Raw genomic sequence first — 13,880 nt, 5'->3', positions numbered from 1 at the left:
TACGGACATCCACGTCGGGGATGGGTTTACGTCCGAAGTACACCTGCATGACCTGACATTTTGATGGGTTGAGTTTCAGTTTGGTATCAATGGTCCATTGATACAAGGAGTCCAAACTATCTTGGATGGTACCTGGACTGCCGTAACTTCTACTCTCACTGATAAGAAAAGATACTGATCCACTGAGTTTATAAGCGCGTTATAAATTTTCAGAAGAAAGAAACACAACACCTTACAGCAACTTACAAGCAAAACTAGTTGCGTGATCAATATTATTGAATGCATAAGCAAGATTTTACCTGGTATCCCACATTGGCAATGAACCATCTAACATGACACAGGTGTTTACCAATGAAAATCAAGATTCTATTTTTTGTTTACTGCAACAAGTGTATTGCACATGCACACACATGCACAGAACAGCACGATCTTCCCTGGTATCTCGCGTTAGCAATGAACCATCTATTATTACACTAGTGGTTACCAGTGAAAATCCAGCTTTTATTTTATTGACTGAAAATTTTCACAGCGTGTGCAATATGCATTGCAGCAGCAAGATTTTCCCTGGTATCTCGCAGTAGCAATGAACCATCCAGCATTAAACAGGTGGTTACATGTAAACCGAGACTCTATTTATTGCATTGGCAATAAACTGCCGCCGACCAAAGTTTTGCAAGGGAAACTTCCCAAAACATGAACGCAAGTTAAAATCTTACACTTTTTTTCAATCTTGTAAAATGTAAATTGATTTTAAAATTTAATTTAAAACTAAACTAACTGAGGTAAAACAGTTTTATAAGCCCAATGTTGTGCTTGTTTGTGCAGTACATCGCATCGCACACACTACTCTATGCACACAGGTCAGTAGTCAATTGCAGCTCTGCCATGCATCTGTGTACACACGTGCGGCCATTTTGACATGTATACATGTATATGCAAATACACATGTGGTGTGCATGCACAATGATGACGTATGTATCTATATTTAGAGCGCTGCGTTTAAGACGAGATTCGGATAATACGAGGAAAATGGGCCAGTCCGGCGGACCTCGTTATAACGGGAGTCGACTGTAGTGCTTTTGACTGCATATGCATTCAATGGCATTATAATGTTCAAAGGTTTATTACTCTGGCTACTTTTAAAGTGCAAATGGCATCGCAGCTTTAGTGAAATTGGCTGTAAAATATCTTAGAACAATTTCTGTTAAAGAAACAAGGGTAGTTTACTCCACAATGCCCTTGTTTTCTCAACAAGGTAGTTTTTGGTCGTCAGTTTTTATTTTTGTCAACCAAAATCTCGCTGATATAGATCCTTTAACTTCAGATGTCCAAGTTTCTTTCCCTTAAGTTCTGAAATTATTCTAAGCAGTTATTAATTTTTATTTCCAATCTCACCGAAATTCAACTTGTTGGTTTAGAACATCCTTATTTCTTAGTACGGAGCATTCCAAGTGGTACATGTACATTTAAAGTTTCTGTCTCAAATCTCGCGATTAAGTTTTTGAAGACCTTCATGGATGATGTTCAGATTCTGTAAATCGTATAAAATGGTTTTAGGAGCTAAATGGTGTTTGAAGCTTTAGAAGTTAGGGGCCGTTCACAATTATCAACATTTTCACGAGCATACAAACCGTACGCTGGGGGGAGGGGGGTTTATGCCTGCCAGACGCTTTTTAAAATATTTTTAATGTCGATCTGTTTTTTGGCCCGTCGCCACTTCTGACATTGCTAACATGCGGTAAAAATGCTGTGCCCGGACAAACTCGTCGTCCGCCCGGACAAAAAATATCACACCCGGACAAAAATTTTTGAAAAACACTAGACGAACACAAACCACCGTTCAATGCACTGCATCACCTACCTTTTCGTGTATCATATAGTTTGCAGCGACTGGTACCCAGAAGTCGGCTATTTCATAAGGGCATTCCGCGTGCATTTTGTGTACCGGTACATTTTGACAACAGCGTGGTATTTAGACTTGGTTCCAAGTCTGTGATTGTGCGGTTTAGTTGTCCTGATGTATTATTGGATGAAACAGCGCCCTCTCGTGGTCAAACATCCGTCATTAGAGCGAGTTAGAGCGTGGTAGCAAATCTACGGGGGAATTATGCGAGGCTGATGCAGAGAAATTACCTCACTCTCAAACTTGAAATCAAGTTTACATGGTATTAGGAGACCGATCAGAGATCGAAAAACACCTGGACGCAAATCTGATAATTTAATAATAATAACACTGATTGTACTTGTATGTTTAGTTTTATAGATCATTTGTTTGTATTATAACTATTGTTTAAAGATTTTATTTTTGTGTTTGTACAGATTGAGGCACTTGATGACCCTATAAGCCCAGTGCAAGCAATATTAAAGAGATGTAACAAGCAACAGGTTTGTATATCTAGAAATCAAAAACCAAGTTAACTTTGCACCTTCAAGCCCACCCATGCTTGTCGCAGACATTTTTTACATCTAGATGTTTTCCAACTTTTTTTTTCTTATTTCAAAATTGCTTGAACCAAATTTCATCCTAAACTACTTCACGTCATTTGTATATAGGCAAAATATGTCTGTACTGAATTCCAGAAGAATCTCAGAGCACCTTCGCTTTGTTATTGGTAGCTGACGGAAATATCCACCCCAACTTCCCATAGTGTAGCATGAACATGCATAAACCTAACCTGTTACGCTTTGTTTCACCCGTACTTGGTAATGTCCCTTTTCCTGAGGTTATTTTCCCATGTAAAGCAGCTCCAAGTAGTTGGGCCCTGTCTGTTGTGCACAGTCTGTAGTGCACACTCTGAATGAAATGAGCATCCAACAAGTAGAGAACTATTTGTGTTAGCGGTCATGGTTTTATACCACCCCCTATTTTATTATTTTCTTTTGAGCCCATCTGGGTCTGGGTCCTCATAAGTTTTGTCCATACATTGTTAATTAACATTATAATAAATCTTGTTGCAGATAATGCTGCACTATACGATTCCAGACTTCAGTGGGGTGGATGAGTTCTTGGGTCTATTGGCGAGGCGACAGGGAAAGCTTAAAAAAGGAGGGATGCCTAATAAAGACAAAGCAGCAAGGGGTATGCTAATGGACTGGAACAGGTCAGTTAACATTTACGGTTACGACAGTATGATTGACCACAGTTGTTATTTATTTTGTACTAAGCTTTGCGGTTATTTGGTATTACCAAAAGCCCCTTTTTTAGAAATGTTAAAATACTGTCTTGTTCGATTTGTCAACTTTAATACTGTGATATAAACAAAAGTATGACCGCGTGTGATTCCACCCTCAATGATCAATCAGCAATTACCTGGCATTGGGAAACTTTTTAAATAAGATTTGCTTGTGAGTCGGGGCTAGACCCGGTACAATGCTCCGCTTAAGTCTTTGATTAAAACTGTGGTCTAAAGCTCATTTCACACAAGATTTATACACCATGGTCATTCCCATTATAAAATCGCAAATTTGCATCATGTGAAATAAATTGTGTGATGAAATCGCCAAAGACTGGAGTAATAAACAACCAGGATTAAGACCTCCTCCAAAAATGGCATCCCTGCTTAGAATGGCCAAGATCACTCAATTGTGATTTGACTACCAAGGTCCCTGTAGATTGCACGACGATCACACAACAATCACACAACAATCACACAAACACAAACCATGGAGTTTCCTATCTCCGTGCACAAACTTTTAAGCAGTGCATGTCATTGCCTGGTGGAAAAGGGCTTATGTTTCTGTTAATATTTTTTGTCTACGGTGCAGTACAAAGCCTGTTATATGTTATACAGACTCAAAGTGCTGGCCCAAAATCCGGACAAGTTTCCTCTTTTTTCCTTTATGACCTGCTCACAAGCAGATTGTTTATTATACTCAAATAACAACAAATACACAAATGTGAATTAATGCCACAGTCTAAATCAACTGTTTAACTTTGTGCCGGATACCAAGTGTTTTTGCAAACCGTACAGGAACACAAACGGCAGGTCCCCAAAAACAGGGTACACCAGACCCAAACAAGGGGGTACACCAGATCCCAAAAAGCAGGGTAAACCAGACCCAAACAAGGGGGTACACCAGACCCCAAAAAGCAGGGTAAACCAGACCCAAACAAGGGGGTACACCAGACCCCAAAAAGCAGGGTAAACCAGACCCAAACAAGGGGGTACACCAGACCCCAAAAAGCAGGGTTAACCAGACCCAAACAGGTAGGGTACACCAGACCACAAAAAGCAGGGTAAACCAGACCCAAACAAGGGGGTACACCAGACCCCAAAAAGCAGGGTAAACCAGACCCAAACAGGTAGGGTACACCAGACCACAAAAAGCAGGGTAAACCAGACCCAAACAAGGGGGTACACCAGACCCCAAAAAGCAGGGTAAACCAGACCCAAACAAGGGGGTACACCAGACCACAAAAAGCAGGGTACACCAGACCCAAACAAGGGGGTACACCAGACCACAAAAAGCAGGGTAAACCAGACCCAAACAAGGGGGTACACCAGATCCCAAAAAGCAGGGTAAACCAGACCCAAACAGGTAGGGTACACCAGACCCCAAAAAGCAGGGTAAACCAGACCCAAACAAGGGGGTACACCAGACCACAAAAAGCAGGGTAAACCAGACCCAAACAGGTAGGGTACACCAGACCACAAAAAGCAGGGTAAACCAGACCCAAACAAGGGGGTACACCAGACCACAAAAAGCAGGGTAAACCAGACCCAAACAAGGGGGTACACCAGATCCCAAAAAGCAGGGTAAACCAGACCCAAACAGGTAGGGTACACCAGACCACAAAAAGCAGGGTAAACCAGACCCAAACAAGGGGGTACACCAGACCACAAAAAGCAGGGTAAACCAGACCCAAACAAGGGGGTACACCAGATCCCAAAAAGCAGGGTAAACCAGACCCAAACAGGTAGGGTACACCAGACCCCAAAAAGCAGGGTAAACCAGACCCAAACAGGTAGGGTACACCAGACCCCAAAAAGCAGGGTAAACCAGACCCAAACAAGGGGGTACACCAGACCACAAAAAGCAGGGTACACCAGACCCAAACAGGTAGGGTACACCAGACCACAAAAAGCAGGGTAAACCAGACCCAAACAAGGGGGTACACCAGACCCCAAAAAGCAGGGTAAACCAGACCCAAACAAGGGGGTACACCAGACCACAAAAAGCAGGGTACACCAGACCCAAACAAGGGGGTACACCAGACCACAAAAAGCAGGGTAAACCAGACCCAAACAAGGGGGTACACCAGATCCCAAAAAGCAGGGTAAACCAGACCCAAACAGGTAGGGTACACCAGACCACAAAAAGCAGGGTAAACCAGACCCAAACAAGGGGGTACACCAGACCACAAAAAGCAGGGTAAACCAGACCCAAACAAGGGGGTACACCAGATCCCAAAAAGCAGGGTAAACCAGACCCAAACAGGTAGGGTACACCAGACCCCAAAAAGCAGGGTAAACCAGACCCAAACAGGTAGGGTACACCAGACCCCAAAAAGCAGGGTAAACCAGACCCAAACAAGGGGGTACACCAGACCACAAAAAGCAGGGTACACCAGACCCAAACAGGTAGGGTACACCAGACCACAAAAAGCAGGGTAAACCAGACCCAAACAAGGGGGTACACCAGACCCCAAAAAGCAGGGTAAACCAGACCCAAACAAGGGGGTACACCAGACCACAAAAAGCAGGGTACACCAGACCCAAACAAGGGGGTACACCAGACCCCAAAAAGCAGGGTAAACCAGACCCAAACAGGTAGGGTACACCAGACCCCAAAAAGCAGGGTAAACCAGACCCAAACAGGTAGGGTACACCAGACCCCAAAAAGCAGGGTAAACCAGACCCAAACAAGGGGGTACACCAGACCACAAAAAGCAGGGTACACCAGACCCAAACAGGTAGGGTACACCAGACCACAAAAAGCAGGGTAAACCAGACCCAAACAAGGGGGTACACCAGACCCCAAAAAGCAGGGTAAACCAGACCCAAACAGGTAGGGTACACCAGACCACAAAAAGCAGGGTAAACCAGACCCAAACAAGGGGGTACACCAGACCACAAAAAGCAGGGTACACCAGACCCAAACAGGTAGGGTACACCAGACCACAAAAAGCAGGGTAAACCAGACCCAAACAAGGGGGTACACCAGACCACAAAAAGCAGGGTAAACCAGACCCAAACAAGGGGGTACACCAGATCCCAAAAAGCAGGGTAAACCAGACCCAAACAGGTAGGGTACACCAGACCCCAAAAAGCAGGGTAAACCAGACCCAAACAAGGGGGTACACCAGACCACAAAAAGCAGGGTAAACCAGACCCAAACAGGTAGGGTACACCAGACCACAAAAAGCAGGGTAAACCAGACCCAAACAAGGGGGTACACCAGACCACAAAAAGCAGGGTACACCAGACCCAAACAAGGGGGTACACCAGACCACAAAAAGCAGGGTAAACCAGACCCAAACAAGGGGGTACACCAGATCCCAAAAAGCAGGGTAAACCAGACCCAAACAGGTAGGGTACACCAGACCACAAAAAGCAGGGTAAACCAGACCCAAACAAGGGGGTACACCAGACCACAAAAAGCAGGGTAAACCAGACCCAAACAAGGGGGTACACCAGATCCCAAAAAGCAGGGTAAACCAGACCCAAACAGGTAGGGTACACCAGACCCCAAAAAGCAGGGTAAACCAGACCCAAACAGGTAGGGTACACCAGACCCCAAAAAGCAGGGTAAACCAGACCCAAACAAGGGGGTACACCAGACCACAAAAAGCAGGGTACACCAGACCCAAACAGGTAGGGTACACCAGACCACAAAAAGCAGGGTAAACCAGACCCAAACAAGGGGGTACACCAGACCCCAAAAAGCAGGGTAAACCAGACCCAAACAAGGGGGTACACCAGACCACAAAAAGCAGGGTAAACCAGACCCAAACAAGGGGGTACACCAGATCCCAAAAAGCAGGGTAAACCAGACCCAAACAGGTAGGGTACACCAGACCCCAAAAAGCAGGGTAAACCAGACCCAAACAGGTAGGGTACACCAGACCCCAAAAAGCAGGGTAAACCAGACCCAAACAAGGGGGTACACCAGACCACAAAAAGCAGGGTACACCAGACCCAAACAGGTAGGGTACACCAGACCACAAAAAGCAGGGTAAACCAGACCCAAACAAGGGGGTACACCAGACCCCAAAAAGCAGGGTAAACCAGACCCAAACAAGGGGGTACACCAGACCACAAAAAGCAGGGTACACCAGACCCAAACAAGGGGGTACACCAGACCCCAAAAAGCAGGGTAAACCAGACCCAAACAAGGGGGTACACCAGACCCCAAAAAGCAGGGTACACCAGACCCAAACAAGGGGGTACACCAGATCCCAAAAAGCAGGGTAAACCAGACCCAAACAGGTAGGGTACACCAGACCACAAAAAGCAGGGTAAACCAGACCCAAACAAGGGGGTACACCAGACCACAAAAAGCAGGGTACACCAGACCCAAACAGGTAGGGTACACCAGACCACAAAAAGCAGGGTAAACCAGACCCAAACAAGGGGGTACACCAGACCACAAAAAGCAGGGTAAACCAGACCCAAACAGGTAGGGTACACCAGACCCCAAAAAGCAGGGTAAACCAGACCCAAACAAGGGGGTACACCAGACCACAAAAAGCAGGGTAAACCAGACCCAAACAAGGGGGTACACCAGATCCCAAAAAGCAGGGTAAACCAGACCCAAACAAGGGGGTACACCAGACCACAAAAAGCAGGGTAAACCAGACCCAAACAAGGGGGTACACCAGACCACAAAAAGCAGGGTACACCAGACCCAAACAGGTAGGGTACACCAGACCCCAAAAAGCAGAGTACACCAGACTCACACCGATAGGGTACACCAGGCCCCAAAAAGCAGGGTACACCAGAAGCAGGGTACACCAGACCCAAACAAGGGGGTGCACCAGACCCAAACAAGGGGGTACACCAGACCCCAAAAGCAGGGTAAACCAGACCCAAACAAGGGGGTACACCAGACCCCAAAAAGCAGGGTACACCAGACCCTACACAGGTAGGGTACACCAGACCCAAACAAGGGGGTACACCAGGCTCCAAAAAGTAGGGTACACCAGACCCAAACAGGTAGGGTACACCAGACCCCAAAAGCAGGGTAAACCAGACCCCAAAAAGAAGAGTACACCAGACCCCAAAAAGCAGGGTACACCAGACCAAATCAGATTTGTCCGCACTGACATACAAGCTAAGTACAGTCGAGTCCCGTTTTTACAAGCTCGCATGATACAAGGTTCCAGTTAATACCTAACTGCCCCATGCGTGTTTCAATGCATTAAAATATGGGTCTACTTCACTCTACGGGTAGAGTCCAATTACTAATTTGCATGTTCCCTCTGCCGCGAGGCAATAATGCTAAGACTTTCACACACAATAGCGCCCTGCACTGCCTACCCACAGCTCCCTGCGACATGCTTGCCACGGAGTCGTCCTCTTTTCTCTTAGCCGCGAGTGGGTAAGGACGTGATAAACCTGTGTCCAACAGTTCACCGTTTTTGTGATAAAATAAAAACGCTTATCCTTTGCTGAGAGCTTTTTATAAAGACTAGAAGTTGTAGAGTTATAGTTGTTGTTGTAGAGAGTTTGAGAAATAATATAGTTTGATTTCATTGAATTAATTTACGAGTAGTGTAAAGAAATTTGGGTGGGGTTCGACTGTCAATACTGGGGTTGCGTTCGTTCCCCCGGGACAGTCGGAGCTCTCAGAGGGCTGCACGGCGACACTCCGTCGCCTGGCTCGCATCCCTTCAACTGGCCCCGCAGGCTTCCCGCTCCCCCTCTTCGGTCAGCGTGCGTGGGTCGACCCAATCGAAGGTCAAATACCCCGTCAAGGCCAAGAAAACCGGTGTCGGGGCAGTGACCAAGAGAGGCAGGGCAAAGAGTGGCTCAATTCCGGAGCGCACCGCCCTCTCTCCCAGCACCACCTCGGGGTCTCTGAAGCCGGAGGACATCCCATGGCTCAGGGTACCCGGCCCGCACCGACCACATGGATTCCCCCAAGACGGTCGGTGACGGTCTTTTACGAGGTTATCAAACCCGAACGGCACCTGCCACGCCCATAGGCTGTGGGGCGCTAGCAATGGGGAAAAGGATTAGATCCTAGATGCACTGTTCCTTCCGTTTGCAGGGGCACACAAGTGGCTTAATGCGCTTCCTGAACGGGACGGGACCCTTTTCGGGGCAGTATTAAGAATCTATGGAGGCCGAGGCCAGACGCCTTAAGGCCACTGACAAGATTAACCTCAATAAACCGTGGGCCTCTACACCAGCGGCGAAGAAACACAAACGAGCTTCGTTTGTTATTCCCACTGACGCCCACAGAGACCCGCCCGTGGTGGGTTTCGTGGGAACCCAGGAGCAGCAAATACACGCACGCCCACTCAAGGCCAGCAGCGGGCCCAGTCGGGTCGCGGCTTCTGTGAGTCCGTATCCCGGGGCGTGGCGGAAGTGACTTTCCTGTCTCCAGGCGACCTCCCGCCGACGGACCCGTTGGCGGCTGCCTTAAGGAGTTTTTGGGGTCCTGGGCTCAGATCACGTTCGACAGGTTGGTCCTTGAGACCACTCGAGTTCACGAGGACCCCCCAGTCGGACGTGTTGATGCAGCCAATGCCCATCCCGTCGGACCGTCTCAAGTGCCGTGCCCTCGAAGGGGAGATCAGTTCCCTTCTCCTCAAGCGGGCGGTGCACGTTGTCCCCGACCAGGGGACGCGGATGGGGTTCATGTCCACTTTCTTCTTAGTGCCCAAGAAGGAGGCAGCAATTGGCGGCCGATCCTAAATTTAAAGCCCTTAAATAGTTTTATCCGCCCAAAGCCCTTCCGTATGGAAACATTGCGGGCAATCCTCGAGTCAATACAATACAAATTTGTGGTGCTCCCCTTTGGCCTGTCCACCTCTCAACGGGATTTCACCCGCGTGGTGTGGGCGATAGGGGCAGCACTTCAAAGGCGAAGACTGCTGATTTTCTAATACCTAGAGGATTGGCTAATCGTGGGCCGATCGCGGGAGGCACAGACGCGGTGCTGATGATTACTTGGTGCCTCATGTCCAGCCTGGGGTTCCTGGTGACCACCGAGAAATCGCACACGATCCCCTCTCAGTTGCCCACCTTTCTCGGTGCGGCTCTCGACATTCGGAGGTGGCATGGTTCAAACATGGAGAAATCTTCAGAAAAGATACTGACCCACTGAGTTTAAAAGCACATTATGCATCATGTTCATAAGAAAAAAAACACCGCAACTTACAAGCAAATCTATTTGCGTAATCAATATTATTGAATGCAAAAGCAAGATTTTACTTGGTATCCCACATGGCAATGAACCATCTAACATGACACAGGTGTTTACCAATGAAAATCTAGATTCTATTTTGTGTTAACTGCTTGCTGCGACTAGGTGTATTACACATACACACACATGCATGAGCAATATAACACGGAACAGCAAGATCTTCCCGGGTATCTCGCGTTAGCAATGAACCATCTATCATTACGCTGCTGGTTACCAATGAAAATCCAGCTTTTATTTTATTGATTGCTGTGGCCAAAGTTTTTCACAGTGTGTGCGATATGATTGCAGCAGCAAGATTTAACCTGTTATCTCGAGTTAGCAATTGGGGAGGTAGTGCTTTCTGCTCTACAGGCCAGCCTTCGAATTGATGATACCCAAGCCTACATTCGTATGGACTGTAAAGGGGTTAACCCTGTTTCAGCCCTAGGAGTAGGTAGCAACGGCCTCTGGAAAAAAATAATTGTAGCTCACACCTTGAAGTGGCCTTCAGGCCTTGTGTGTCAGACAACTTGCATAAAAAATAAAATAATTAAAAAATAAAAAATAATAAAAAAACCATCTAGCATTAAACGGGTGGTTACCGATGAAAACTAAGACTCTATGTATTGGCAATAAACTGCCTGCGACCAAAGTTTTGCAAGTCCAAATCTCAGTCCAAATTGATTTTAAAATTGAATTTAAAACTAAACTAACTTAATTAAAAAAGTTTTTTAAAGCCTAATTTTGTGCTTGTTTGTGCAGTACATCACACACTACACTATGCACACAGTAGTCCATTGCAGCTCCGCCATGCATCTGTGTACACGTGCGGCCATTATGCACCCACTTTGTGCATGGTTCAATTATTATTACCGTGATCGGATACAACGAGGTCCGGATAACATAAGGAAAATGGGTCAGTCCAGTGGACCTCGAATTAACGGGACTTGACTGTATAGTCTACATCGCACATTTAAAGCGTTTAACAAGACCATCTGATTTGGGGTGGTAAGGTGTTCAGGTTTTGTTTATTCCTAACAACTGACAAATAACCTTGAATAGTTGACTTTCAAGGTTAGTTCTTTGGTCAGAGTGTGACACCAAAGCGAACTATTAACTGTCCTACCAAGACTGTTTTTGCCTCTGGTTGTGAAGTGTACATGTATGCCTACCTACTTAGTAAACAATCCATGACTACTAAAATGTATCTGTTACCACATTTTGAACAAGTTGATGGTTCATAAATATCTACATGTGTGCGCAATCTCTCTAGTGGGGCACCAACAGCAGAAGGTTGAAGATGGGCCAGGAGTTTTGGAGCTGGCGACTTTCGTTAAATCTTGTTAAAGGTCTTTAAACAGCCTACATGTAGATATCCACCAGTCTGAGAGCAGTGAGCTTGTACAAAAACTTCCTCCTCTTCATCATCTGAACAATCAGTTGACAAACGACTGAGGCGTCTAAAACAAACTTCCTATTAACAAGTTCCAACCGGTCCCACTGATACCAGTACCTTTGGGTCTCTGTATCATAGCTCAGCACTTCACTTCTTGGTGGTCTGCTCGGACTCTCTTCAACCCACTTGATGATTGGTGATAGTGCGGGGTCTTGCCGTTGACCTTTCCGAAAGCCATTCTCATCCCAACCTGTAAAGACTTGACTTATGGAACCACAAAATACTTCAAATCTGCGCGATAAGGCAACAGCATTTTTGTGTTTAAGAAACATGTCAAAGTCAAAAGAACTTAGCGTTTCTAAACACCTAGCAAGTTGTCCCTTGCAATCCTTATGAGCCATGATCAGTTCTCATAGTAAACTTTTTACCATATAGAAAATGTCTAAAGTGTTTGTCAAAATGGACAGCAGCCAGAAGTTCACGCCTTGTGACACTGTAGTTGCACTCTGCATTGTCAAGCTTTTGGCTTTGATATCCAATTACCCTCTCCTGGCCATTCTGTATAAGTTTGTGAAAGTATTTTGAAAAACTTATTATTTTTAAAGCCATAATACACTTTGGGGGGGAAAAAAAGGGAAAAAAGTTCACAGATTTACAAATAACTTACAGGGTTTACAGAAGGTAATGGTGAAAGACTTCTCTAGAAATACTATTCCAGGAAATGCTTTAATTTTTGAGAAAACATCAAAACAATTATCAATTCTCGATATCAAGAATTACGGATTGATTGTAAACACATGTCATGACATGGCGAAACGTGCGGAAACAAGGGTGGGTTTTCTTGTTATTTTCTCCCGACTCCGATTACCGATTGAGCCTAAATTTGCACAGGATGTTGTGATACACGAAGTGTGGGCCTTTGGACAATACTGTTAACCGAAAGTGTATAATGGCTTGAAGTATCTAGATGTTTTTTTTTTTTATTTTTTTTTTTTATTTTATAAATACACTCAAATGCAAACGGAGTTGGAACAATTACATAGAACTTTATTGAAGAATCTGTATGGTTGAAACGTTAGGAAAGTGAAATATGTCACCCTTCAAAATTTGCCCAGTCAGTTTCCCTTGTGGTTTATATTGATATCTGAAACAAAAAGTCGCATCCCCTTAAGGTGATCCTCTGGCTGCCGCTTCCTAGGTTGTATCGTAATTTGGGTGTGATCCCTGGCTACACAGCAGTTAATGGTTGTATGGGTTCTGACTGGCACCCCTGAACAAATATTGACAAAAATAGGGACATTGCCAAAACAAGGCTAGAAAGCTCAGTTGGTATAGCACCGACATGTTAACATGGAGGTCGTTGGTTTGAATCCCACTATAGACAACTCTTTGTTCAACCCCCAAAATCATTTCAAAATTCACCTAGTCAGTTTCCCTTGTGTTTTATATTGAAAGTGAAATATGTCAGGTAAAACAATCTCCCTTTGTAAATTATAAAATAATTAACCCCTGAAAGAAAACACACAATTATACTTTGGGTTAGCTTAATTTTTCTGCTACAATCTGTCTCATAAAAGTGCCCCCAAGAAAGAAATATGCTAAAGAAAATGTTTCCATGACACACATGAGTCACTTTTGCTACCAATATTGCTCTGTGGTAACCACAAACTGCAGATAATGATATACCGTAGATTTCGGATTATAAACTGCGGTTTATATGTTGATTTTGACATTTTTTTTTAACTGCTGCTCCTTATTCGCCGGGCGGCTTGTATGCCGACATATTAATATTGAAGAAGAAAAAAGAAACATCAGTTAAAAGAACTTCTTAAAACAAATACAAAACAGACAGGAAAAATCATACACTGGCGCGCCAAACTCACTCTGAAAATCCTTTAACAAGAGATTTTTGCTACATGGACGACTCCACCAACCTTGTCTGCCGTTACAAGGTCATGCCTCGAGTTTATTCCAGATGAATGGGTCACAAAAAGTCCTATTTCTACTCCATAATAAATCCATCTGTCCAACACGACCGATTTTTGTCCATATTTATGAACACTTTGAACATCAAAATGATGTTAGTCCAGCGACTCTGCATATAGCGAATTGGAAATAATTGTCATCCTTG

General features: G+C 45.1%; 2 protein-coding genes across 2 annotated transcripts in view; one reads left to right on the top strand and one right to left on the bottom strand.

The window, feature by feature from the left end:
* The window catches only part of LOC139954245 (U6 snRNA-associated Sm-like protein LSm3), a 514,674-nt gene that overhangs the window by 355,399 nt on the left and 145,395 nt on the right, over nt 1-13,880 (bottom strand). The gene's annotated exons all lie outside the window — the stretch shown is intronic.
* Nucleotides 1-13,880, top strand: part of LOC139954238 (guanine nucleotide-binding protein-like 3 homolog) — a 112,016-nt gene that overhangs the window by 77,203 nt on the left and 20,933 nt on the right. Inside the window, exons 10-11 of the mRNA XM_071953956.1 lie at nt 2,320-2,385; nt 2,959-3,101. Coding sequence (XP_071810057.1) covers nt 2,320-2,385; nt 2,959-3,101 — 209 coding nt within the window. The remainder of the gene's footprint in view (nt 1-2,319; nt 2,386-2,958; nt 3,102-13,880) is intronic.

Source organism: Asterias amurensis, chromosome 2 (genome assembly GCF_032118995.1).
Source record: "Asterias amurensis chromosome 2, ASM3211899v1".
NCBI classification, from domain to species: Eukaryota; Metazoa; Echinodermata; class Asteroidea; order Forcipulatida; family Asteriidae; genus Asterias; species Asterias amurensis.
Note: the sequence above shows the minus strand (reverse complement) of the source record. Positions and strands in the feature narration are given on the sequence as shown.